Genomic DNA, 12172 nt, shown 5'->3' with positions numbered 1-12172 from the left:
GGCACCGGATCCCCAAACTCTCCCACCGCATAAAGTGACCCATCTTAAGAAGCTCTGGGAGATATGCATTGCCACACAAGGGTTGACTTTGAGCCGGCCTTCCCCTCCAACCGATGTGCATATATACCTCCTTCCACACCTGCCGCACATGTGCTAAAATAAATGGGAGTTCCCCTCTGTTCCCCTCCTTACCATATATCACCTGCAATGGGGTCCTCCCCCACATCCAGCCCCGCTCAGATATAATATAAGGCAGCCCTGGGTCTCCGTACAGCCACTCGTTAACTACTCCTAATTGTGCCGCTTGGTAGTATTGCTGCAGGCTGGGAAGGCCAAATCCCCCCTCACAAACAGACCACTCGAGGGTCTTAAGGTCAATGCAAGTCTGTTTACCTCCCCAAAGAAGCTCCCTAAGCGCCCAATCAATGCCCTTAAAGACCTTCCTGGATATCGGGAGTGGCGCATTCTGCAGCACGTACAAAATTTGGGCAGTGCTATCATTTTGAAAAGGGCCGCCTTCCCCAACAGGCCCAGCGGAAGAGACTGCTAGTGAGCGACATCCAACTTAAACTTGCCAATGATCGGGTTTAGATTCAAATCGGGAAATGTCACAAGCTGGTCGCCCAGCGAATCCTGAAGTATCGGAAGCCTGTCCTAGACACTTAGGCAGTCGTGCGCCGCATTCTATCCCTGTAAAAAAACTGATTTCTGTCAGTTGATCTTCAGGCCGCTGGCACCCTGATAGTCCCTTAGTATCTTCGTCACCACCGGACAGGACTCTGATGGGTTTTCCATGTATATTAATAGGTTGTCTGCGTATAGAGATATTCTCTCTGCACCTCCCCAGGGCCAATTGAAACCCATTGACTCCCTGCTTGACCCAAGCTGCAATCTAGCTGTTCCCCTGCTAGGGTAAAGAGCAAGGGCGAGAGAGGACATCCCTGTCTTGTTCCACGCCCCACAGGAACTGTCTTAGAGCGAACCCATTGACCCGCATCTCTGCAACGGGTGATTTGTATAGTAGGCACTCCCAACTCAGAAAGTTTTCCCCGAAGCCCATGCTCTCCATAGTTCCCCATAGCAATTCCCAAAACATTGAATCAAACGCCTTTTCAAAATCTACTGACAGTAGAGCCCACGAGGCCCAATATCGTAGAGGCCTGACCCAGTGCCAATTATATTCTATGCAAGTTCATGCAAGTCGATTTAGATGGCATGAACCCGTACTGATCCGGATGGACAAGGCGTCCTATGACCCTCAATAAGAAATTTTCCAAGACGCCTGCCAGAACTTTTGCTTGCCCAGTGATTAGCAATATGGGTCTGTAGGAGGCACAAAATTCTGGTGGCTTGGGAAGAACTAATATGCGTGCCTTTCAACGTTCGTCTGGCAGTGTACCGTCTCTCCTACACTGCTGAAATAACCTGTGTAGTGGTGCTACCACCGCCTCACCCAGTTTCTTCCAAATTTCCACAGTGAAACCATTCAGACCTGGGGACTTCCCTGACTGCAATTGGGAGATAGCACCACCAACTCTTCTTCCGAGATATCAGTTTGAAACTCTTTCCACTGCTGTCTGTCTGCTGTGGGAGCACGACAGGATGCGCTCCTCTCGGCTCTCCATTTCCTGTTCGGCGGGGCGGGACACTATGGGCCTCATTACATAGTAGGCGGTAAGGGATTACCAGCACCGGTAAGGGCACCAGTGCCGGTAATCCCTTACTGCCTTACTACGAGGTCCCTTAGCGGGTCCCGTCCCTAACGCCTGATTTTACCAGGCGTTATGGAAGGGACCCGTTGAGGGACTTCAGAGCTAATAACGGTACCGCAAATTGCGGTACCGTTATTAGCTCCATCCCCATTCCCATTGAGCCCTATGGGGGTTCGAATGGGAATGGGGAATGGTTCCCGGAATGGGGACTTACCGGGTACTCCAAGGTCGGAATGACCTGGTAAGTCCCTATTCTGGGAACACGGACCCGTAATGCGGTAAGGGGGTAGCCATGGCGCTAATAGCGCCATGGCTACCGCCTACCGTGTAATGAGGCCCTATATCAGTGTCTTTCATGACCTCCTCCCCGGTGCCCTTCTGCAGGGCTCTCCAAACCCCCTTGCCCTCTATGCTCGAACTAGTCTAGCATCTTCCCTGCTTTGTCCCCGGCCTCATGTATTTGACTAAGTTGAGCCAGTATGCATGCTTTGCACTTTCTAGTGCGACATTCCTATGGGTTTCTTGAGCCACCCGCAACTTGAGATGTTCCCCTTGAGGCCCAGGCCACCTCTGCTTTCCCCACTGCCTGCGTGTGTTGCCTGCATTGTTCCGGTACTAACGAGATCGCCCTCCCTGAGATCCGTTTTGTATCCCTCGCAAACCATAACCGCGTTATCCACTGTACCCTCATTCACCTAGAAGTATTTCTGTGTAGTGTGTAATAGAGCCTTAGTAAACTCTGGGAAGCCCAAATAATCCGAGTTTAGCCTCCACGTGAGTGCAGGTGACTCATGCCCACTCTTCAGCGTGACGAGTACTGGAGAATGGTCCGATATCCCCCTCACTAGAAACTGTGCCGAAAGCAGCCTGTGACTGTCTCCCAGCGGGATGAAAAGGTAATACAGCCTGGATAAGGAGGAAGGAGCCCCAGAGAAGGAGTAACTGGCATGTCCTGCATGCAGGCATCTCCAAGTATCTACGCCAGTTCATAGCCCTGGTGAAAGAGCAAAGTTTGGTGGGGAGCTCTGGATTCCTACTGCCTATGTGAGACCTATCAAGACCCATTTACATCACATCATTGAAATCCTCTCCAAGGTTCGCTCTCTCCGACCTCCCCCATCACTATGAGCTTCTGGAAGTCATTAAGGAGGTCCCGTGTGAGGGGGAAAGGTACATAAACTGCTACAATACCCCACATGGCTCCCCAGAGGTGCCCCCCGGATCCTCAGAAACCTTCCCCTAGGTTCGGTCTGCACCTTTGTGACCGCAAATGGCACCCTTTTGTGTATCAGGATCATGGTGCCTCTCGCTTCCGTAGCGAAGCCAGCATGAAAGGCCACCCTGTAGTTTGTGCATATAAAGAACCTACACTGTGATCCCGCCAGATGGTTTTCAGTGAGGAGGGCAAAATCTGGAGAGTGCCTATTGGGGAACTTCAGTATTAGCTTCCTTTTAATACCCAAGCACATCCAATTCACATTCCAAGTTAAAAATGTGACTCCTTTATCTTGTGCCATCCTCTGGTAGGTACATAAACCGGGCCTTACCCATTTTGGGTTCCCACTCTCCTGCATCTTCCATGTATAAGGCCCCATCTGGACCCGCCCTGCCGAGAACCTCCCGCCATAGCCAAGCATTTTCAACTCCCATCAACCAAAAAAAATAAAAAACACCCCAAACTCCTCCCACCCTGCACTTCTCCCCAATTGAAGCTCCTGTTGACCAGGCCCGTCCGGAACTTGCGCGTGAAAACAGCAGGGCCGAGGAGGGCACCAGTTCCGACTGTGGCTAGCAGATGGACTGTCGTGTCCTAAGGGCTGTTGACAGTGGATGTTGGTTTCATACCACTCCCACATCACCCGCGGTGCGCCAAAGAGGAGTGCCTTCATCCTGTGGTACACTATCAGTTGCGAGGGGAAGCAGATGGCACACTTAATACCACTAGAGAGTGGCTTACACTTGATGGAGTCATAGGATTGTCACGGCCATTGCACCTCACTCGTGTAGTGGGGGGGAAAAGACAAATACGCGAGACATTATATGTGATCAGGCCCTTCGCCCTTGCCATCTGCAGAAGGGCGTCTGTGTCCCTGAAATTTAGGTGCCTTGCGATGACAGTACTTGGGTGGGCACCCTACACGGGCCTCCCCGCTGGCACCCGATGGGCCTTCTCCACCGAGAAAAAGATAGATTCCTCAGAGCCATTAGCCACGCGAGCAACTGCTCTAAAAAGAGTTCCATACAGGGCCCTTCCCCTTTCTCTGGCAGACTAGGATGCAGATGTTGTTACTCCTCGATCTGCCCTGCTCTTCAAGACTTTCAGCTTCTGCCCTGGAGGATTATACGCGAACATCCTGTCTCAAAAAGGAAACCTCTGAGGCAAGCCCGTCAATTTTCTCTTCCACCAAAGACCGGGACTCAGCGATGGCCCCCATTATGTCACTCAGCGAAATAGCTGGTTCTTTGGTCAGATTCTCCTTACCAACTGTGCCCTTTGAGGGTTGCTGTATTGCAACGGGATTGTTGACTGAAAATTGGTCTATGTTGCTCTGCTGCAAGGGTTTTTTCCCTTTTCTCTCGCCATGTTGTGACAATGGGAGGGGTCCCAGTGGCAAGCCTTTAGTATCCCGCAGCGTCAGGCTCCTCTCCTCTTCTGCCCACTTTTTATGTTCCAAGCTTCCCACTGGGGGCCTTTGTAGCTGTATTATGTTCCCCTCAATTCCCCTTCCAGGCCGTTGTTGTTGCGTCTCCCCTCCTCTCTACCTGTCCCGTCAGGGTTGACGCACACTGCAAGGCCTTTCAATTGAACATGCTGTTACCACCACCCAGGTGCCCCCTGGTTCGGAGTCTGCCCCCTTTATTGGTGGTGCCACAGTTCTTAGGGCCCCCAAGTTCCACCACTTCTCGTCCGTGCCTCGCGGTGGGTATCTATCCGCTGCATACAGTCCACACTGATCCAGGGGCCCAATCTGTACTGAAATAGGAGGGGCTCACCAGTAGTGTGCACCCCCCCAACCAGGCCTCACCTCTTCCTTCTCAGGGTGCTCCTTCACTTAAGATTCCCCCTGTTGCTGGCTCTCACTGCTGGGAATCAGGGTGCACGTACAGCAGGGTCCCTCTCTGCCACCCCCCACAACAGGCTAGCACAGGCTAGCCCAGCACCGCCCCTGAACCTTCTTAAGTGCTTTGCCTTGGCTGTGTCAATTCCCTAGTATCACTTTAGCAGGAGCATGACCTTCCTTCTGCCGTTGCACCTCCACCCCAGCTAAACAATATTTTGACAGTGGCTGCACCGCCTGCGTCTCTCTTCCCATGGTCCCCACCTCCCAGACAGCTCACTGCAGTTCCTGTGGGGCTTCAGGCCTTCCTCGTCAGCTGGTCATCCACGGATTTCCTCCTCAGTGTCTGCCCCACCACTGAGTCTGTGTGTCTCCCCAACCCAGCACTGTCCATGGGTCCGTGTGACCCGAACTGATGCACTGCTGACTGCACACAAATGGCCAAAAGTTGAGATGCACTGCCATCGCCGTGCACAGCTGTAGGGATTCCTGCATCCCAGTGTGCTGGGGGTGCTGCCACCACTCTCCCCCAGCCCCCCTATCCTCATTTGTCAGCTCCGGGTGTTCAGGGGAACAGTTCCAGTGCCCAACTGGTGGCCGCTACCACAACCTTTGCTCCAGCGCCTGTAGTCAGCTCCAATACCTCCCTTGATTTCCAGGCAGGAGTCTATATTCAAGCAGCCCCCATACAGGCCGTCGCCACTTGCAATTGCAGCACCCCTAGGCTGAGCTGATGCCAATCACCGCCTGCCGTCTGCACAGGACCCCGCGGCAGGCTCCAGAAGCTTGCACTGCACTTCACAGGACCGCTCAGCTTATTATGCTGTACCAGCCTGCTCCGTACATCCACTGCCTCTTCTCACACTTGGAGATTGGTGGGCCAGCACTAGGTGGGATGTCCTCAATGCGTGGATAATATGGCGGCCGCTGACCCCGATCCTCTGTCGTCCTTAACAGCAGTCGTCCCCCTCAGCTACTTCCTGACCTTCAGCTACTTTGAAATTACACCGGGTGGCCGCCTGCATCTTCCTCCGCACGGTGTAGACACCGGAAGTGGTTAACAAGCAACTTTAAACAGGATACTTAACAGGATGTATTCGGCCTCACAAAGCTCTGAGAACCTACGTCCTCATCTGCTGCTGCTCCGCAGCGCCCTCTCCTATCGCCCTAGGAGGGGTCTGAAACAGGGATGCCCTTTGGCCCCAACCTATTCAACTTGTTTATATCTGATGTAATGGACACCTTGAGTGGGGCAAGAGGCTTTCCGCTGAGAATAAATGGAAGGGCGGTGTGCTACCTCCTATATGTGGACGACCTTGTCCTTCTCGATCAGATCCCAATTAGCCTACAGCACCAACTGGATTCATTAGGCATCGGGGTGTGACATAAACACAAGCCGACAAACAGATAACATGGGACAGGTTCATAGGAGACTGGACCAGGGTACGGATTTACTTGAATAACCTGGTTTTTAAGTATTTTTCAAAAGTCAGACTATTGTGGTCTTGCATCATGGGAAGAGGGAGAGTATTCCCAAATTTGGCAGCTTTGACCTGGAAGGATCTGCTGAGACCCTTCTCTCTTTTGAGATAATCAGATAATCAGCCCTCTGTTAGATGACTGCAGTGCTCTAACCGAGCGATACTGTGGAATCAGAATTTTCAGGTAGGATGATGAGCATCTTTTTTAAAAAAAAAATGTTTTATTTGGCTAGTTGATGTATCAACTTTTCAAATTATTCTTACAGATACAAATAGACACTTCATTACAATATTTTAGCTTATTTACAATAAATATAACATCACATTTATGTACCAATTATACAAATATGTACAAGGGCAAAAAGAAGAGAGAGAAAAATGTTAAAATCATTCTCAGACATATTCAAAATTAATAATCTTCAACAAGATAGTTGCTAAATAGCAAAACATATTTCCTATTTTTTACTACTGAATCAGGTCATTAATCAGAATTATTGCAGATTGTTTTGCACTCTGTGGATGGTAAAACAGTATTCAGAAATTGAACAATTGCATTTGATAATAGCATTTGCCATTTTTCCAATTGAGTGAGGTGATTAAGAAATATTACTTTACCCTTGAACTATGGAGAGCATCTGCTTCTCACACTATTTAGTACCTTACAATCAACTAATAGATGTTTCAAAGTTTCGGTCTGGGTGGTGTCTAAACAATATAGGCAATGATTTTGCTACACATGATAACTTTTCTCCTGAGTAGTACGTCGCGAGTCTCCCACAGATTCAATCTAAATCTCATATATTTCCTGCAAAATACTATACCTGGATATTTAACTAGATATTTAGCCGTTATCCCGTGTCTCTTAGTTCCAAACAAATTAAAGTCAAAATCTTTGTGTGATAAGCATTTCGTGAATTTTTCCACCCAATCATGTTGAAATATCTTAATTTTTGCTCAATCAGGATTTTCCATTAGTAATTGAATTGTGATGCCCGCATTGCTTAAGACATCCACAATGCGCTCACGCCATTTTTGTGGGTATTCGCTTTTTCATGTGAGTAAACTGTGGGCTGTTATTTGCAATATAGATGGTTTACCTAGATTTTCCAGGGATTTGTGAAAATAGGCACACCTCTTCCAGTATACATGTGAGTTGAGTGAGGTGAGTCCTAATTCATATCGAATGATCGCAAGTGGCGTACTGTTTGGTAGTTGTAAGCACTTCTGGGGGCTCTCCCACACAGTCTGTGAGATGATCCCCAATGTCTAAGATGTAGAGGTTAAACAGAAATGAAGCTAAGGCACAGCCTTGCTTCAAGCCTCTGTACGTGGCAATTGGTGGTGTAAACACGCCATCTAACGGAACTCGTACACGCATTGATGTATTGCTATGAAAGAGGGCAATTAATGCTAACAGACAGGAGAGACAATTTCGTTTTCATAATTTTGTCTAAAGCACGGTTCGATCGATTGAGTCGAACGCATCTCTACACTCTGCGGTTTTTCTTTCCGAGGTTCTCAGGCTCCTCCGAGCTGGAGGAGCCTGAGAAACTTGGAAAGAAATACTGCAGCGTTTTCCAACACAATAACGTTGTATTTATGTTTGCGGTCGCTTCAAAAGCGACCGCAAACATAAATACAACGTTTTTAAAGCTGCAGTTTTATTTCTAAGTTTTCCGGGCTGCTCCAGCCCGGAAAACTTAGAAAAGAAACCGCAGCTAGTGCTTAGTGATTCAGCTGCAGCTTTCCTGCTCTGGTCTCCGGTCCACGTCCTCCGCGTAAGGCACTAATGAAGGGAAAGCCACCCAGCGGTAGCTTTTGTTTACTACAGCTGGCTGGCTTTTCCTTCATTAGTGCCGCAAAAGCAAAAGCCAGCACAGGAGGGCCTCCATTTCACAAAATGGATGCGCCCATGTGCTTGCTTTTGCGAATTTTGAGCTTGAAGAGCTCAAAATTTTACATAGGAAGTTTTAAAAAAGAGAATGCTAGTATTTTTTTTTTATGTTGCCTATCTATTTTTTAAATAAAATGTTTTACTAGACCATGCCTTTAAGTTAAGAATCTCCAACTCATCAAGGTATACATTGAAAGGAATGGGTGTCTTTGCTATTTCAAGGCTAGGCGTTCTTTAGGGGCAGCATAGAGTTGACCAAAGTGTGTTACCCACTGTTGCACACTAACCACACTGGTCTGTGTGACGATTTGATGCTGACCTACAGTTTGGTTTATTGTAGACCACATTTTGGAGATGTTCTTACTAGCTAGAGTATGCAACATTCTCGCTCCATCTCTTTGGTACAAAGCAGATCTATGACTCTTGACCCATTTCCTATAATCATTACGCAATTGTTTAGAGTAAGCCATTCTGAGGTTCGGAGGATGTCTATTAAGTTTCCTTAATTCAGCTCAGTATGCAGTCTTCTTTATTCGAACCCTATTATCGAAAACATGCAAATGATTTTGTTTTGTTTTGTATGATCTTTTCGATTGCTGAATGTTTGAATGGCATGGCTATATATGATGCCAACATTTTATATTGTATTATTGTCTCCAGTTCTCGATGTTTCTAAGAGTTCATCAAAGTGAACTAAAGCATCCTCCGTCCATCAGAGACGGTTTCCTCTCTTACTAGCCACCAAACAGCCCTTCACTGATATCTTTGAAGTACAATTATGTAGTATTTGTGAGCCCTATTTCATTATCAACATGTTATAATCACTGGCATTAGTATCCACGATCTTAAATTCACAGACGTCAGGCCACAGATTTAAGTTAACATAAATGTAATCTATGATTGAGGTTAGTGAGCCTTTATGCCAAGTTGGAGCCGGCGGTATATCAGATGCAAATGAACCATTGAGCATATGCAAGCCTCTATCTGATATTAATCTGTTCCATCGAAGCAGCCTCTGATCGACTTGCTTACTCTTTATGTTCAAACACTTTAGATTCGATCACCCGCTAATATGAGGTATCTTGTGTGGTTATCTTCCACCACCATATCAAGTAAGTCATTTAGATCTTTAAGGAAACACTCAGCACTTATGGCTACAGAGTTCCAATAAACATTCAAGACAGCATATTTGTCCATACCAGCATCGATTCTTACCAGCATCATAAAATCATTCGGCATCGCCCACAGCTTGGATACAAGACCTTTTTTGATTTTGACAGCAGTTACGAGGCCTGACGTAGACCTCCCCAGTATTGACTTAACGGCTAGATTCAGGAATACCTCGTTCCCAACCAATATTGGGGCAATGCGTAACCATGTTTCTTGCAGAAGTACAACACCATAATTGTTTAGTTGATGCTGGTTGGTATTTGTTAAATGCTAAACCCTCGTGAGTTCCAACTAACGAGGGAAAAAGGCTGGGTGCTTATAGCTTGGCTTACTTATATCTGTTGCGTATTACATTGGCAAACACACTGGCCATTTCATATGGCATTGCGTCCTGTATTGACTGTCTTGTGATTTGATTGGGGCTGACTCTTAAAGGATGCAGACACTTGAGAAAGGATTTGATCACAGCTCAACTGGAAACCTAATTCAAACAGAGGTTCCTTTGCGCTCCAGATTAGACTCTGCATTACTCTCGAGTTCGTCCAGAGTTTAATTGCATTCAAAACATTGTATCAGGGAATTCAACCAAAGCCAGGTTACTCGACCTGATTTCTTTTAATATTTGGATTTCTGCAAATATGGCCATTGCCGCTCTACGATTCAAGTCATACTGAGTTGATGGAGGAGGCTTGCAAGACAACACTAAGGAAAATGACGCTGGATTATTTTTGACATTTTCTTTTTTCAGAGTATTGCTCATTAATTTTTCAATTTTTAAGGCACTTTGCTCAGTCGAATTGGAGGTCTTAAGTTTTCCTAGAGCATTCTCAATTAAGCGAGTAACCACCCCTGTGAAATCATCCATCATCGTTTTTTCATTTAATGAAGGCCCCATTACATTGCTTTGTTGGTTCACACTTTGTTTGGATTTTTCTAGCTCCGATGTATTTTGACTCTCAGGGGTGGAATTGCTTGATTGGCACAGTTCGACCACGGAAGGAGTGTAGACTCAGGTACTTTATTATATATCTGAATGCGGAGTTGCACATATCCCGACATGTATGCATCAATCGCCTTTCTCATTTCACATTTTCTTGACCATTAATTGATGCAGCTTTTCTATTACCATATTGTTGTAGCGCCCGTAGGGCAGGGCTACATAGTTTTCCACCGTTGTCCACAATTGATGCGTCATCAAGGTTTGGTTGTTTCAGCAACTTAAGGAGTTCCTCTAATGGGGGATAATCTAGGGGGTGGGAAGGTTGGAATACTCCCAAACACGTTTTCATTTTATTAGCTGTTTGTGAGAGATATTTCTTCTTGATGGCCTGTGTTGCGACTATATTATTTTTTTTGGGTAATGACATCATTTTAATAAAACGTTTTGTTGACCCATTCCCCTGTTGTTTCGATGCACTCCTATTTTTTGGTAGTTTTGATTCAAAACTTTTACTATTTTTTGTCAACTTCTGCTTTTTTTACTTTTTGCTTCCTTTTTGTGACAGCTTGTTTTGGTTGACTGATTTTCTCCACTCATTTCGAACTGATTCTTATTTTTAGAGGTCTTAGAGGCTGCCACATTAAAAATAGAGTAAAGTTTCCCCTGAGAGACGGATATAGGTTCCTTGGGTGCGTTCGCGTTCGCAGTTGGATCTTGTGACTGTGGTTCAATGTTCCAAGAGGGATCATATATGATGGCACTAAAGCAAGGCAGGATGTTTGTAAGCTCATTGCCATTTCCGCTTTTTAGGGTCGAGATGGTTTGTGACCTTTCCCCATTCTGGTTATTCGTTTGGCACGCAATGGATCTTATATGTACATTAGGTGGCAGTGCTAAGTGATTAGAAGTCATATGAGATTGTGTTCTTGGTTGCATCAGATCTTGTATATACAGCATTTTGAGCATGAGTGCTTCTTGAGCTGCCAATCGTTTGTTGACCAAATTCAATATTTTGCCAAGTGTTTGAATGGCCAAATTCATTGCTTGCAGTGTGATCTATATTGTCAATTCAGATTTGTGAGTCCCTGTGGATGTGTTGGTTCCATGCGTGTCTGTTTGTATCATACTGACTTCATTACTTGAGGTTGTAGTTATAGTTTTCGATGTTGAGTGCGAGACTTCAGTAAACATTAAAGGAGATTTCAAGAGGTTTTACGATAGCATTTTATCAGAGAATACTGAATCATTAAGATCTAGATCAATAACTGCAACGTCCTTTGCAGACGGCGTTAAATAAATAGACTCAATTGGTTGTGCTGTTGCTGGTATATTCTCTAACATAGCTGTGTCAGATATCGATTGATGGGCGCTTGTGTTCTTCATGGAGCAATCCTGTTCTATTCCATTTCCTTTTTTAGGTTTTGTGGTATAGTCAATCGTGGACCTCCTCACGCTCATACTCAAGTGTCGCCCTTTTCATGCATGCATACCAGAAAGGAGAGGCGGCACAAGGAGCTGGGGTGCAACACGTCTTTATTCTTAAAGATCCGGCGTTAGACTAACTTCTAGGTGGTAACCCCGCCCTTCAACATACGCGGTTCGCAGCCCGCGGATCAAACATAAACAGAGGACTGTCATCCTTAGATAAGGAAGTGAGGACATCACATCCCCCCGTTACTAAACCTCAAGTCGAACTAAGCTCATCTCCTCAATGAGGCGGTGGGGCTTTTTCCTCGTCCTGGTTGGTCGACCTTCTATTCTTGTCGAAAGATCTGTCCATGTCTCAGGATTCACTTCTCCTTCGGAGTCTTCTCTATCTCCTTCATATGGAGCATCCCATGGATTAAGCTCATCACTCAGGTTTGTGTCACCTAAGGCTGGGGCTCTCGATACCCGTCGGAAGTGGGAAGAGTTCC

At 46.5% G+C, this 12172-nt stretch overlaps 1 protein-coding gene across 1 annotated transcript in view; it reads left to right on the top strand.

Annotated features, from left to right (window-relative positions):
* The window catches only part of IHO1 (interactor of HORMAD1 1), a 209533-nt gene extending 197845 nt beyond the window's left edge, over positions 1-11688 (top strand). The window contains exon 6 of the mRNA XM_069646184.1: positions 11675-11688. Within this exon, the coding sequence (XP_069502285.1) occupies positions 11675-11688 (14 nt within the window). The remainder of the gene's footprint in view (positions 1-11674) is intronic.
* Positions 11689-12172: the final 484 nt, after the last annotated feature.

Source organism: Ambystoma mexicanum, chromosome 2p (genome assembly GCF_040938575.1).
Source record: "Ambystoma mexicanum isolate Mex_15411 chromosome 2p, UKY_AmexF1_1, whole genome shotgun sequence".
NCBI classification, from domain to species: domain Eukaryota; kingdom Metazoa; phylum Chordata; class Amphibia; order Caudata; family Ambystomatidae; genus Ambystoma; species Ambystoma mexicanum.
This window is presented reverse-complemented; position numbering and strand designations above follow the sequence as displayed.